General features: G+C 50.3%; 1 protein-coding gene across 13 annotated transcripts in view; it reads left to right on the forward strand.

The window, feature by feature from the left end:
- TNRC6C (trinucleotide repeat containing adaptor 6C) overlaps positions 1–15,140 on the forward strand; it is a 339,037-nt gene that overhangs the window by 287,746 nt on the left and 36,151 nt on the right. For 12 of the 13 annotated variants that reach the window (XM_075441217.1, XM_075441221.1, XM_075441219.1 and 9 more), the window contains one exon: positions 10,828–13,419. In XM_075441217.1, the coding sequence (XP_075297332.1) occupies positions 10,828–13,419 (2,592 nt within the window). Of the gene's footprint in view, positions 1–4,990; positions 5,259–10,827; positions 13,420–15,140 lie in introns of those variants that run through there. The other variant, XM_075441230.1, reaches the window with a different exon arrangement.

A 15,140-nucleotide genomic window follows, 5' to 3' on the forward strand; every position in this document is an offset into this window, starting at 1 on the left:
CCAAGGCCCTGCCTTGGCTCTGGAGCCAGCAGTCCCGCGTCCTGCCCCAGCTGGGCCGCGGGCAGCCGTGCTCTGGGGACAGCCAGCTGTGTGACTGCGGAGACCGGGTCTGGAGGCGGCGAGCCTGGCCAGCGGCTCGGGTGTGCGGCTGGAAGTTCTCTGACAAGGCGTGTGAAGAGACTGGGGAGCGGGACCTGTCTCTGGGACGGTGGAGAAGTGAAAGGTGGAAAGCAGCTAAAGTCAAAGTGACCAGGAAATCAGCGTTTGGTCCTTGGGAAGAGCCGAAAGGCAGTAATGTCGTGTGAAAATCATCGGAAAGCTGAATTCATACAGCTCAGCGAACAGGTCTGATGCTACCAGAAACGAATAAAAAACAAAGAGGTTTGAAGCTGTTAGGGGGAAAAACCCAAGAACAAGAAGAAACCATTTTCCTAAACCTGTTAGTAGTAAAAGGAAGGCCAGTGGAACTGGTCTGATGGGCAACAGGGAGAACTTGATAGGTGGCATCGGGAATACTTGAAATGCCTTTTCCCTTCGTCTGGGAGCTAGTGATTGACTTGGAACTAAAGCTACAGTGAGCTGAAAGTACTCAAGGAAAGAAAGCATTTGGAATTGTCTAGAAGTGAAGAAGTTCGTAGTAGACTACACCGAGGATGGGCTGGAGCGCTCTGACTCGCCAGCGTTCTTTGGAGTTTGAGGGCTGGAAAACACAAAATGAAACAACCAATGTTCAAAGGTGAGAAGGGAGACAAGGGGGAATTACAGATCACAGAATCACAGAATCACAGAATAGTAGGGGTTGGAAGGGACCTCTGTGGGTCATCTAGTCCAACCCTCCTGCTGAAGCAGGGTCACCTACAGCAGGCTGCACAGCACCGCGTCCAGGCGGGTCTTGAATATCTCCAGAGAAGGAGACTCCACAACCTCCCTGGGCAGCCTGGGCCAGGGCTCCGTCACCCTCAGAGGGAAGTTGTTCTTCCTCATGTTCAGACGGAACTTCCTGTGCCTCAGTTTGTGCCCATTACCCCTTGTCCTGTCACTGGGCACCACTGAAAAGAGTTTGGCCCCATCCTCCTGACCCCCACCCTGCAGATATTTGTAAGCATTTATAAGGTCCCCTCGCAGCCTTCTCTTCTTCAGGCTGAACAAGCCCAGTTCCCTCAACCTCTCCTCGTAGGGGAGATGTTCCAGTCCCCTCCTCATCCTCGTAGCCCTGCGCTGGACTCTCTCCAGTAGCTCCTCATCTTTCTTGAACTGGGGAGCCCAGCACTGGACACAGCACTCCAGATGGGGCCTCACTAGGGCAGTGTAGAGGGGAAGGAGAACCTCCCTCGTCCTGCTGCCCACACTCTTCTTGATGCAGTGGCTGTGAGCCGCTGGAGTGATACTAGCAAAAATAACCAAAGCAGCTCTTTCAGCGCGTGTGGAACTGTGTGTGAGAGCAGTACCGAGGTGATGCGGGTTGAGGAGAGCGGGTCGTGCCAAGGGAGGGTCGCGCCCTGTCAGCGGCGCGGCAGGCGCTGCGAAATGGAGGGGGAACCGTGTCAGAGACGTTTGTGCAGCCCTCGACAGTGCCTCAGAAGGCTTTCTTGTGATGGATGAGCAGTGGTGTAAGTGGGAAGTAAAAGATGAATCTACGAGAAGAAGTGTGATAGCTGCTGGGGAAGCTGTAGATGAGGAGTAGCTATTGGTCCTTCCTGGCAGGATGAGAACATTTGGAGTGAGAGACAAAATTTGTAGATATTTGTATCAGTTTTTCAGTTATAAACAGCAGCTTTCATTAAATTTTTTCATGATACCAAACTGGAGAAGAGTGCAAGGCAACTGGAAGACGAGATTACGATATGGGATGGTGGTGAAGAAACTGTGTAGTTGAATAAGAAGTAAAGAAAAGGGAAAGGTTCTTTATTTTGGCCCGAACAGCTCTGGACACAGTTACGGTTCGGCGAGTAGCTCGCTGCAGAAGCGATCTGGAGTTGGTCACAGGGTGAACCCGATGCATGGTGTCACGCTGTTGAAAAGGTGACGGGCATACTGAGGGCAGTAAACACTGCTGCTTGCCGTGAGGCCCTGCTGGCAAGGCCACTGAGGATGGAGTCCAGCTTGGGGTGCTGTGCCTGCAGAAGGAAGGGACCCAGCTGGAAGGGGAGCAGAGGAGAGCGACAGGAATGAGCAGAGGTCTGGAAAACGAGCCTTGCAAAGGGCGAAGGAATTGGAGCTGCTAAATCAAAGACTGGAGCTAGAAGTGCAGAAATGCCTAGCAAGGAAGAAAAGTGTATGTTCTGTATGCCTGTGATGGATCAGAAAAAGAAACAATGGGCTTAAATTTCAACAAGGAAGATGCAGGTTAGACATCAGGAAAACCATGGCAGTATGGAAGATACCTTCAGAGGTGAGAGAGCGCTTGGGAAGGTGGGGTCTGTCCTGCTGGAGGGCTTCCTGGTGGGGCTGGGCAGGCGTCACTTGGTGTGCGTCAGGAGGAGTTCCCGCGATCCAGCGAGTGGTATGCGTGACGTGGCAGATCCCATTTTTCAGCCTGCAGGTATCCGTAAGGAAGGATTTCACATTTGTCAGACTCGTGCCCTGTGGAGGGGGTGGGAGGGGACAGCCATCCAGCCGCCCGCGCCGGCTGGGCTGGAAGCCAGCCTGGGCTCTGCCCGAGCTGGGGTGCGGGCTCTGGCTCTTCGCTGGGGTTCTGCATGGCCTTCCCGCGTGCCCCCGGCCAGCAGCCGCAGCCCCTTGGGGCGGGTGCCCTCTGTGAGCACCCGCCTCTGGAAACTGAAGTAGGTTTCAGGAAGTTTGTGGCATTGACAAGAAAAATGGACGCAACAAGAGACCGTGTCTGATGTTCTCCTCCAGTTTTAACATTTTAACTAGTGGAGATTTCAATCGTATAGTTTATAAAAGGGAATCACAGAATCACAGAATAGTAGGGGTTGGCAGGGCCCTCTGTGGGCCATCTAGTCCAACCCCCTGCCCAAGCAGGGTCACCCAGAGCAGGGGGCACAGCACCGCGTCCAGGTGGGGCTGGAATATCTCCAGAGAAGGAGACTCCACAGCCTCCCCGGGGCAGCCTGGGCCAGGGCTCCGGCACCCTCAGAGGGAAGAAGTTCTTCCTCGGGTTCAGCTGGAGCTTCCTCTGCTTCAGTTTGTGCCCGTTGCCCCTTGTCCTGTCGCTGGGCACCACTGAAAAGAGCTTGTAATCCACAACGATATTTTGACTTTAAAGTTATTGCAGAATTGACTCTTAGTCAATTTAATTCAAGTTTAATTTGTAGTTGCATTTGAGATAGTTTTCTGAATGGAAACAGAACCGTACAGATTTTATTTTCATTCATCTGTTGTTTTTAAAGAGAAGTTAAAGCTGTCCGCTATTCAGAGGCTGTTGCAAAGAACCAGAGAATCGACGTCTTCAGAAGGAAAGCAGCTATTTTCCGAGCACTTCACGGGGGCAGTTCTTGAGCCAGGAATAGCAGCAGCGATGGTGCTTTGGGAGCGAAGTGGCAGCGACGCTGAGAACGCAGCCAGACCCTTAAAGAGCCGTCCCTCGTGTGCCAGCCCGCGCGGAAGGAGAAGCTGCGCCGGCGAGCGCCGGGCGAGAAGCGAAACGGCAGATTTAAAACGTGCTCCATTTGCGGCGTAATTAATATGTATTTGGGGCAGATGGGAGAGGAGGAAGAGCGAGGAAGTGAGAAGGGGAAGCGATTGTCAGGGAGTGCGTTAGACATACTGGGGGTTTGTGTGTGGAACGTCCGTGTGTGTTGATAAGAGTTCTCTCCGTGGATTTGGAGGGTATTCAGGCAGTGAAAACGTTAAGCTCTCCCGCCATGTTTCTGTTCACGCTCCGTGTTCACGCGTCTTGAAGAGCCCCCGCGCGCTCGGCCTGCGGCTGGCGCGGGAGGCGAACGCGGCCCGAGCGGGCGGCACGGCGACGGCAGCGCCTTGGGCTCGCGCGCTCTCCTCTTCCCCCTCGGATCTGTTCTGGGTAGAGGCGCGGGAGTCGTGGAGGGCCTGGCAGCGCTCCGGGATACGGCTGGGACTCGGTCTGCTGCCCGCCGGCAAGGGAGCTGCTGCCGGGGCAGGCAGGGGCTGTCACAGGAGCTGTCACAGGAGCAGGCAGGAGCAGGCAGGGGCTGTCACAGGGGCTGTCACAGGAGCTGTCGCTGGAGCAGGCAGGGGCTGTCACAGGGGCAGGCAGGGGCTGTCGCAGGGGCAGGCAGGAGCAGGCAGGGGCTGTCACAGGGGCAGGCAGGGGCTGTCGCAGGGGCAGGCAGGAGCAGGCAGGGGCTGTCACAGGGGCAGGCAGGGGCTGTCGCAGGGGCAGGCAGGAGCAGGCAGGGGCTGTCACCGGAGCAGGCAGGAGCAGGCAGGGGCTGTCGCAGGGGCAGGCAGGGGCTGTCGCAGGGGCTGTCACTGGAACAGGCAGGGGCTGTCGCTAGAGCAGGCAGGAGCAGGCAGGGGCTGGCGCAGGAGCAGGCAGGGGCTGGCGCAGGGGCAGGCAGGAGCTGTTGCTGGAGCAGGCAGGGGCTGGCGCAGGGGCTGGCGCAGGGGCAGGCAGGGGCTGGCGCAGGGGTAGGCAGGGGCTGTCGCTGGAGCAGGCAGGAGCAGGCAGGGGCTGTCGCTGGAGCAGGCAGGGGCTGTTGCAGGGGCAGGCAGGGGCTGTCGCAGGGGCTGTCACTGGAACAGGCAGGGGCTGTCGCCGGAGCAGGCAGGAGCAGGCAGGGGCTGTCACAGGAGCAGGCAGGAGCTGTCGCCGGAGCAGGCAGGGGCTGCTGCCCGTGCAGGCAGTCAGCAGTGCCTGCGTCTGCTCTTGGCTGACTTTCAAAAGCGGGAGCAAAGCAGCCAGGGCGCTAATTGTAGCTGGGTCCTGGAGTGAAAATGTTTTGTGACGGTTGAAAGAATTTAAAGAGGAAGGAAGATCGGTTTAGTGTCAGCTGCAATTAGATAATCAAAGCTTAAAAATCCCACTCTGTTGATCCCCGCACCTCGAGCTGCGGCGCGCGGGCGGCGGGGGGAGGGCTGTGCGTGGAAAGGGCATTTCCATCGCCGGCGCGCCCGCGGCCCGGCCGAGCTCGCAGGTTGTCTGGGCGCACGCTTGCAGAGAGAGATTTTCTTGGCAGCTCTACAGGATGAGGCTCACGCTGTACGCTGCCGACATATTGAAGCCGAGAGCCCTGGAGAACGTAGATGCAGGAGCAGAAAGAGCTCTGCACACAATGTAGCGTCTCCTAGGATGGTTGGGCGGCTCCTTTCTTCAGGTATTTCATTACCCATCAGCCCTTTTTAGAGCCAAAAAAAGAGAGAGTAACCCTAACCCTGAGAAAATAGCGTCTGCTTCTGTTAAATCAGTTTATGACATAACATTTCAGGGAGAGAGCAGCAGCACGGCGTCCTAAGCTTTTGGCTGTGTTTCAGGTTTGATAAAATGGCGTCTTCGCAGGGAGCTGCTTGCAGAGATGCATTGCACTGAGCAGAAAAATGCAAAAATTTGCTGTTTTCTACTGCTGCTTTTGTTTTGGAGAGGTGGCATTTAGTGGAATCTCTACTAATAATGGAAAATGTTGTTTGTTTTTGCTTGCTACTTAATGTGTTTAAAAGCTTTCAGCATCAGACGAAAGAACTACATTTTAATGTCGTAGTGCAGAAAATTAAAACGGGATAACAGCCTTTCCCGCTCGTGTGCTGAACTACGGTTTAGTTGTGAAATAAATAAAGCTGCTTTATTCAGTGCCTGCATCTCTTCCCTGTCGTTCCACATTATATGTGCTTTTCAAGGTTTCAGCTGCCTGGCATCTGTGAGCCGTGCTGCGAGCTGGCTTCGCAGCAGCGAGAGGACAGCTTTCAGACCTGTCCCCTGCCGCGGCGGACGCAGAGCGCTGGCTGTCGCGGGCAGCCCGATGGATCAGCACTGCGCTTCCCAGACTTCAGTGCATTTCGTGCTTCGGAATAGACGCTTGTGTCATCTTTTCTTTTTCTTTTATGAAATTAGGCTACATTTGATCTAGCACTTAAAATGTTTCTGGCAATTCCTGTTTAATTTAGACTTAGAAAAATTCATGTATGGTCTTTTAAAAAGTTCTGCTCATGTTGCGCTGAATACGGTTGCTTTGGGGAGGAGAAAGTAATTTGTGCTTTTTTCTCAAGGTCCTGCTGGGGATCGCTGAGCTCTGTGGGACAAGTGAAGTCCCCAGCGGGGCTGTCCCTGCCCCCTGCCCTGGGGGGGTTCTGGGTTCTGCGTGTCGGAGCGGAGAGCAACGCCATCTGATCTGTCCTTTGGGCAGGACAGGGCGAGCCGAGGAGTCTGGTGGTTGTTACGCTGACTAACGAGGATTGAAAAATAAATATAGTAGTAAGGGAGGGAGCCACTATTAGATCCCATTTAAAATTCAATGAGCAAAACTTACTAATAATATGGTTCTCATTAGAAGTGTGTCCCGGTGCTGCCATTTTGCACCCTCCCCGTACTGCAGTTCCCAGATCAGCTGAATGTTACAGTACGGCTGGGGAGGCGTAATCCCGCTGCGCAGCGCTCAGACTAATTACTGTAATGGAAGTTAGGAAGCTAGAGTTACTTTTAACTCGGATAAAAATAATAAGAAATATTACTGTAAATGACATTTTGAGAGGAGCATTGAAGTTTTGGGTAAATTGCTTGTGCAGGCAAAGTATTTGGCTTTGCTAAGCAACGCATGCAACAGCTTCTCCTGTCGCTGTACTCACACCTTACATACGTAATCTGTAGAAACAGGAAACTGATTTTGCAGCGGATTATTCATTTCCATTATCAAACACAGCCAAAAATGTTTCCTATGTTTAATAAGTACTGAATCGAACTTGGTGATGTTTGTTGGGTACCATGTGTGACACCACCAGCAGTCTCCTCCCACCCCCTTAAGGACACTGCTCAAACCAAGCCAAAGCCGTCGCGCTGCTGGTAGCGCTGAGCAAAGCTGTGCGTGTCTGGGGTGCCGTGCGGGACTGCAGCTGGACAGAAGTTGTCTGCTTGTTTCAAACCAATTTGAGCTGTTATCTTCAGATTAATTTTCCCTTTGTGATTGCTGAAGAAATCTTGTTAATCAAGGGAAGCAAATTTTATAATTCAGATTTTATAACACAAAGTATCAATTTAAAAATCAATTTCCCTTTGCGGTGTACCAGCACTAGGGTTTGCTGACACAGAATACCTGTGGTTCCTGTTCCTCATGCGCGGCTTGAAGCGTTTGCTCAGTTCGCAGAGGGGAGAGAGGAATCCTTCTGGTGGACCGCATTGCTTTTATTTCTGATCTTTGCTTAAATAGAGGAACTGATTCTTAAGAACTTTTTAATTGGCTTTCCCATTTCAGTCTTTAACAGCTTTGAAAAGAAATTACTGGCAATTTCTATGAAGAGTTGGTTTCCTAGAAGGTTGGAGGAAATCCGTGTGTTCAAGAAAAGCTCCAAACAAGAGAACCTCTAGATTTAATAATAAAAAAAATATTTTGCCCTTGTTATCTTTCCCAAATGTTTAAAGTCCTTATGAGTTAAGTAGGGCTATGCTACTAGTTATTTAATGTATGGGATTGAACTCCTTTTAGTCTAGAGAAAATGGAAAAATGTCTTTCGGGTATTTGCTTCTAGAGACAAGAATATAAAAATTACTCTCTCCAGGATCAGTTCTGTACTCAAACTGTTACGTTTGCCCGGCAGCAGAGTCACAGTTTGCAGCTTTCTGTTTACTTTGTGAAATGTTTTTTCCACTCCTGTTATCTGTCCTGTTTCCTACCAGCTTTGTGGAGGCGGTCGCTGGTGTTGGATCCGCTTGTTCCGGTAAATACTGGGACACTCTGACGGCATCGCCCGTCTCTTTTTGCTCTGTTTTGGAATCCGTGACTTGTGCAGGGCACCCGCGTGGTCCCACTGCTGCTCGAGGGGGGTTGCCGAGTCCGTGCCACCTCCGGGCAGTGGTCGCGGTCCCTCAAAGCCAGCGCGTTGAGCTGAGCCGGTGGGCGTTGCGGAGGCCGTGCCCTGCGCCGCAGTCGAGGAGCTGCGCTGGTGGTGGGCGAACGGCAGGAGCTCGGGAGCTGCGAAGCCGTGGGAAGCGGCGGGGTCTGAGCGGCGTGTGCTGCTTCCAAGCCGAACCCGCGGGGGGTGGTACTGCCTGCGGTAGGGGTGCTGGTCCGGGCAGAGGCACCTGGCCGATTCCTGCTTATAATGGGGACAGCTCCAGGTTTTTATCGTTCTTGCCCCTCATAACTTTTTTTCTTCTTGTTTCTCTGACTGCTCTTCAAAATCCTGGTATCTTATTTAATGAACCGGTTTGCTTCCTACTCTTAGGAATCTTTCTAAGCCCTTTTGTCATCTTCCTCTTCCATTCCCACCCCTTCCCTTTCCCTTCTGTCTCCGAAGTGCTCTCAAACTTGAGCGGTGCTTTAACCAGCATCTTTGAGGGAGAGGAGCAAGAAAAAGGAATTATTAAACGTTTTTATCTCACCTGGTTGGTCTCAGTGCCATTTTTGTGAGTGTTAAGCTGTCTAGCGCTGTGCTCTTGATCCTTCTTCACAACCCTGCCCCGCACAGACCCCCTTGCTTGCCTTGGGCAGCACCGTCGTTCTCCTAGGCACTCGCACGTGTAGCTTAGGTTGCGGCTTTGACAAGACCTTTTTATCGGAACAGTGTGTTTCAAGCCACTTTTAAACCTTTCTGTCACATCTGAAATGCAGTGCTGAATCTCACCACCCACAGTGCTGAAAAAACTCACAGAGCTCCTCTTACCCGATTCCTTGGTTGCCTCAACTTCTTATCTTCTGGCCTGGGCTGCTGCTGCTTTTTGACTTTGTTCATTCCTGCTCTGCTAAGAATGCTGCTTGGCTCATTTTTCTGACCCTGTTGACCCTTTTTAAGTCATTTCACAGGTTCCTTTCCCTGCTGTGTCTTATCTGGGTTCTGATCTCTGTTGAACACCTGTGTAGCAAACCTCGATTAGCAGGTAAATTTTCAACCTTCTCCCTTAGCTCTGTGGTTTAACTGGTCGGCTTTATCCGGGAATACCGTGATGCTTTCTTCCATTCCAGCCATTGCACGTGGGGGGCAGAACCCAGGTAAATCCAAGCGGCTCCTTGCACATTCTCGCTTGGATTTGTCCTACACACACCAGTTATTTAGCTCTTGCTCTGAGATGCTGGGCTTTTGCTGGCATCATGAGAAGACAGGTGATGAGCTAAGGTGGTTTTCCCTTCCTTTCTCTAGCATTCATACTTCTGCTTCAGTTAGTTAAAGTACAAAAAAAAAAAAAGAAAAGAAAAAAGGAAAGGTGCAGTCTGTCCTGGTTTAGTGTGTTGTGCCCTCATCTAGATAAATCTTCATGAAGCAACCAGGTAATCGCCCCCCTTTCTTGAAAAGCTGCAGGTGAAAGGTGTGAAGAAGACGACTTTGGCAAAGAGAGAGAGCTTTTTTGTATTCTTGGAATAAAAATTAATTGGTTTTGCAGTATTAGAACATCTCTAATTGGAGGCAGTTAGGAGAGCTAATCACACCAAAATATTTGTGATTTAAATTAATGCATATTAGACATCCACTGTTAACAGCCTATTTGGGAGGCTTGTTGCATTCATCTTCCCCACCAAATATTCTTCTTACTCAAACCATAAAAAATTAAAGTCAAGCTTCTGCAGATTTACAGCAAGTAAAAATCATTTGACATCCAAAAATTCTAACTTGCGTCTATGCCGTTTGCTCCCTTACATAGACCACCAGGTAGGGGGAACTGTTTTGCAGATGATCCCCAGTACATACCCCTAGGATCAGACAGAATTACTTGCTGTAGAATTCCCATCATAAGAAAGTAAAAGGAGTACTCTGTTCTAGAAATCTTGTAGAGAGCAACGGCAATAGAAAGTGAACGCAAAGACTCTGTCCAAACTGGAGCTCTTAGCTTGAGAAGTGTTGTTTCTTCCAGTTCTGCTTCGGACCTAGCAGACAGTGAGATGCTCAAGAGCTTCTGTTGAATTTTTTGGATGTGAACGTGTTTGAGGGGGCGGGAGGTGCCCTGCAGAGACCGTCTGGCTGCTGAGTGCCTGCGCGTCGTAACGGCGATGTCCGTGCCGGGGGGACTGGGCTCTGTGTGCGAGTGCAAAGGAATGTTTAAACCACGTGTAAATCCCGTAAGAGACAAGTTTCTTGACCAAATTTTACTGTTATTTAGAAATAGCTGAGTTCTTTGCTAAAATGTAGGTTACAGTAGTGGTGTTTAAACGTAGAATTGACACCGAATAGTGAAGGTGGCTGTCCGTATTTGTTCCTTTATTTCCAGGAAGGGTTGAAAAGCTAAATGCAGTATGAATTTAGCGTGTTGCGTGTGATCTGGGTGCATATGTAATATGTCATGGCAGGCAGACATTTCACATGTTTTGTTGGCTACTTTTCCTTTGTGTTTCCCTGAAGAATGAGAATAGAGTCAAAGTAAATGGTAAGAGTCTCCTAGATATTCTTCTGCATTTTTTCCTAATTTGCTTTTTAGATTTTCCACATAGATGAGTGTATTTGCTATCCTTGTTTATTACCTGCTTATTATCTTTACTGGTATACTAGGGATACAAAATACTTGTGTTGCTCTGTTCAAAAACAGAATTGTTTCATTATTTTAATTGAAAGTTTTGCCAGATTAGAAAAACCAAGCTAAAGCATCGTGCTTTATTGTGGTCAGGAAAATCGCTGCATTATGCTAGAGAATGTACTCTAAATTCTAGCAGAGCACGGTGTTGTGACTAGCAATGTAAAATAGCGCTTAATAGAGGGCTTTTGCAGTGCTTGAACAGTGGACTCATTTTTAACCTTGTTGGATCCTTTCAGATCTCAGCCACGGTGGATTGGGAGACCATTATGAGAATTCCCACTGGGGACAGCAGCCCGCTTTCAGGAGTGAAGGCAACTGCAGCTGGGATAAAGTGATAATAGACAGGACTGACAAGGAAGCGTGGCCTTCCATTACCGGAGCCGAGACTGAGTCTGCCTCAGAATGTACTACAGACACTGACTCTGCCTCCAACTGTGGCTCAGAGAACAGTAGCATGGCTACAGGGAGTGCCCAAGGCAACTTCACTGGACATACAAAGAAAACTAATGGCAATAATGGCGCCAACGGAGCACTCGTCCAAAGCACTTCTAACCAGAGTGCCCTTGGAGCTGGTGGAGCAAACGGCAACGGCAGCTCAGCCCGGGCGTGGGGGGTGGCTGCCGGCTCCGGCTCGGGCCTAGCACACTGCTCTGCCAGCGGTGGGGATGGAAAGATGGACAACATGATGGGAGATGGTAGGAGTCAGAACTGCTGGGGTGCTTCCAACTCGAATGCTGGCATTAATCTTAACCTTAACCCTAATGCCAATCCAGCTGCCTGGCCTGTGCTTGGACATGAAGGAACTGTGGGAGCAGGCAACCCTTCCAGTATTTGCAGTCCAGTCAGTGCCATAGGTCAGAACATGGGCAACCAGAATGGGAACCCAACAGGCACCTTGGGTGCCTGGGGAAACTTGCTGCCGCAAGAGAGCACAGAACCACAAACGTCCACTTCTCAGAATGTGTCTTTCAGCGTACAACCTCAGAACCTTAACACTGATGGACCAAATAACACTAACCCCATGAACTCTTCACCAAACCCTATCAATGCAATGCAGACAAATGGACTGCCGAACTGGGGGATGGCTGTCGGTATGGGGGCCATCATCCCGCCCCACCTGCAAGGCCTTCCTGGTGCTAACGGAACATCGGTTTCTCAAGTCAGCGGGGGCAGTGGTGAAGGAATGGGCAGTTCAGTGTGGGGGATGTCCCCAGGTAATCCTGCCACAGGAAACAGCAATTCTGGGTTCAGTCAGGGGAATGGAGACACTGTGAACTCAGCATTAAGTGCTAAACAAAATGGATCCAGCAGCGCTGTGCAAAAGGAAGGGAACGGAGCGAGCGCGTGGGATTCGGGGCCTCCTTCGGGTCCTGGGGTACTGGCGTGGGGCAGGGGCGGTGGCAACGGCGGTGTTGGCAGTGTGCATTCTGGAGCTTGGGGCCACCCCAGCCGTAACACCAGCAACGGTGTGAACGGTGAATGGGGCAAGCCCCCAAACCAGCATTCCAATAGCGACATCAATGGGAAAGGATCAACAGGGTGGGATAGCTCTAGTGTTACCAGTCCAAATCCTGCCGCGCAGCAGGGCAATGAACAAATGAACTCTTGGGCCAAAGCTGCAGCGTCCGGCACCACAGCTAGCGAAGGAAGTAACGACAGCGGTGGGAGTCAAAATGAAGGCAGTACTGGGAGGGAGGGGGCTGGAGAGGGCAGGAGGAGAGACAAAGGGATGATAGACCAAGGGCAAGTTCAGTTGCCAAGAAATGACCTTGACCCCAGGGTCCTGTCCAATACGGGGTGGGGACAGACCCCTGTAAAGCAGAACACTGCCTGGGAATTTGAAGAGTCCCCAAGGTCTGAACGAAAGAATGACAATGGAACAGAGGCCTGGGGTTGTGCAGCTACTCAATCTTCAAACTCAGGGGGGAAGAACGATGGGTCCATCATGAACAGTACAAATACCTCTTCAGTATCTGGGTGGGTCAACTCTCCGCCGGCAGCTGTTCCAACAAATACAGGTTGGGGAGACAACAACAACAAAGCACCAAATGGCCCAGGGGGATGGGGAGAGTCAGCAAGCTCTACTACTGTTAATAATGCTGCTGCTGCCAAAAGCGGCCACGCGTGGAGTGGGACCGCGAATCAGGAGGACAAATCACCTACCTGGGGTGAACCTCAGAAACCCAAATCTCAAAACTGGGGAGATGGACAGAAATCAAATCCAAGCTGGACTTCAGGAGGTGGAGACTGGACAGATTCATCGTCTGTTCCTGGACACTTGGGTGATGGGAAGAAGAATGGATCTGGATGGGATTCTGACAATAGGTCAGGGTCTGGCTGGAATGATTCCACGAGGTCTGGGACCAGTGGGTGGGGAAACGGCACAAACAGCAAGGCTAATACAGGTACAAGTTGGGGGGAATCTTTAAAGCCAGGCCCCCAACAAAACTGGGCTAATAAACCCCAGGACAACAATGTGAGTAACTGGGGAGGAGCTGCTTCTGTAAAACAGACGGGGTCAGGGTGGGTTGGTGGGCCAGTGCCAGCCAAACAAAAAGAGAACTGTGAGGCAACTGGCTGGGAAGAGCCATCTCCACCGTCCATTCGCCGCAAGATGGAAATCGATGACGGTACCTCAGCTTGGGGCGACCCAAATTACAACAACAACAAGACTGTAAACATGTGGGACAGAAATAATCCTATAATTCAGAGCAGTACCACAACCAATACCACCACCACTAGCACCATTATCAACACAAATATGGTTGAACCTCAGCCGTCGCACCAGTCAAGTGCCCAGCCGAACCGGTCCCCGCTGCTTGGTCCAGGTATGGTAATAGTTTTATAAGATACTTGATATCAGTACCAGTTACTGAGTGGTGTCTGGCCTGTTCAGCGTGTAGTTACACACTGAAGGTAGAAATCCAGTGTTTAAGTTGTAGAGTAAGTCTATTCATTTACTCTGAAGCAAGCGTGAAGTTCTTGCCTTGACGGCAGAGCCCATGGAACCTGACCCACAAGCTTCCACCGCCCAGGTGAATGTAAGAAGGGCCTCCAACAACACCCAGTCAATCACGCCCCAGATCCTTGGGCTGTTGATCTGTATTTATTCCTTCAGGTCTTCCGCAGTTACTTAGCACTTTCTTTTAATTCAGCCATTTGAGAGTTTGGAGTCTTCTTCCTCTCACTTGTCTCGTGTTACCGTGGCTTGCTCTCTGTTCTTGTTCGGACAGCACGCATCTGTTTCTTCTCTGCCAACCATGTCCTGGCAACAGATGCAGCGGTTGCAGGAGTCGAGGCTGTTGCTGTTTCTCTGTCTTCTGTTGTCTTTTATGAAGAAGCGGTTCTCTCCCGTGCTTCAGCTCTCAAGCATGGGTGGTATCCCGGACTTTATGTGATTCTCATAAAGCTGCCTTGGTTAAAGATGTGAATGTTCAGGGCGGCTGGGAAAAGTGACTCCAGCTTCAGCTGTGTTCCAAGGACAAGTTTGTAGGGAATTTTTCTAATCGAAGACAAGGTACTGTTGTAGACAAGCAGCAAGGGATAAAACTGGAGAAAAAAATGAGAAAAATGCTTAGGGGGGAGGTATTTAAATAAGAGGTACTAGCGGCCTTGCTCTATATCATGACCGCAGACTTCTCAGAATAAATCTAAACTTGTGATGCTCTTTGAAATTCTTCATCTGATTTTTGTCTCCCAAGTTTTTGTTTTGTCTTGGTCGTGGCTAAATACTGACTTTTTAATCGTGTTTTTCTCCAGGTGGGACTTGGACTACTTCTCTTATTTCCATCGTTTTTCTTTTTGACGTTTTCAAATAATTCAAACTTACTGTAATGTCTGTGTAAAAATAGTCTCGTGTTCCCTCCTCTGGTCAAATATTTGAACAGTGGAGAGTATCCATTTTAATAAAACAACATGTGCTCCAGAAGGAGAAGTCTTTAAATAGGGTTGTACTTGGTCAGTCCAACATACAGCATCTATAATTCATGTACCTTGAAATTATTTCATCCGTATTTTAAACTTTGCCCATGAAACTGACAGTGCAAATTTCTGAATTGTAGCGGAGCTATCATGAAAGTGGGGTTTTGTTTGATTGGGTGGGGAAAGTTTTGGGTGGGTTTTTTTTCGTTAAGCTGATTTTTAGATGGTTGCCTCTGCGCCTGTAAAACTGTTCATCTGCAGCAGTGGGTGTTAATGCTGTGCAAATAACCTAACCCCTCGCAGAGCAAAACTTACTCCTGCAAGTCCTTCCGCTTTGGAAAACGGGATTTAAAAGCTGGTGTTGATGTACAGTGACGCTTCTGGAGAGCGGGTGGTAGCAGAGGAAGGAGTTCTTTGAAGTAATGTGTGTGTGCAGTCAGAGAGCTGCTGATTGACGTGTAACCGCCTGAACTGGAATACCTTCCAGAAAATCAAGACCTGACAGGTTGAGGGTTACAGGTGACTCTTAAAAATGCGTGTAACCCTCCCCTTTACACCCCCCCCCCCCAGCTCAGTTCTTTTCTATTATTAGCAGATTAACTAGTGACTGTTAAGTAAACAATCTCAT

Source organism: Opisthocomus hoazin, chromosome 21 (assembly GCF_030867145.1).
Source record: "Opisthocomus hoazin isolate bOpiHoa1 chromosome 21, bOpiHoa1.hap1, whole genome shotgun sequence".
In the NCBI taxonomy this organism is placed as follows: Eukaryota; Metazoa; Chordata; class Aves; order Opisthocomiformes; family Opisthocomidae; genus Opisthocomus; species Opisthocomus hoazin.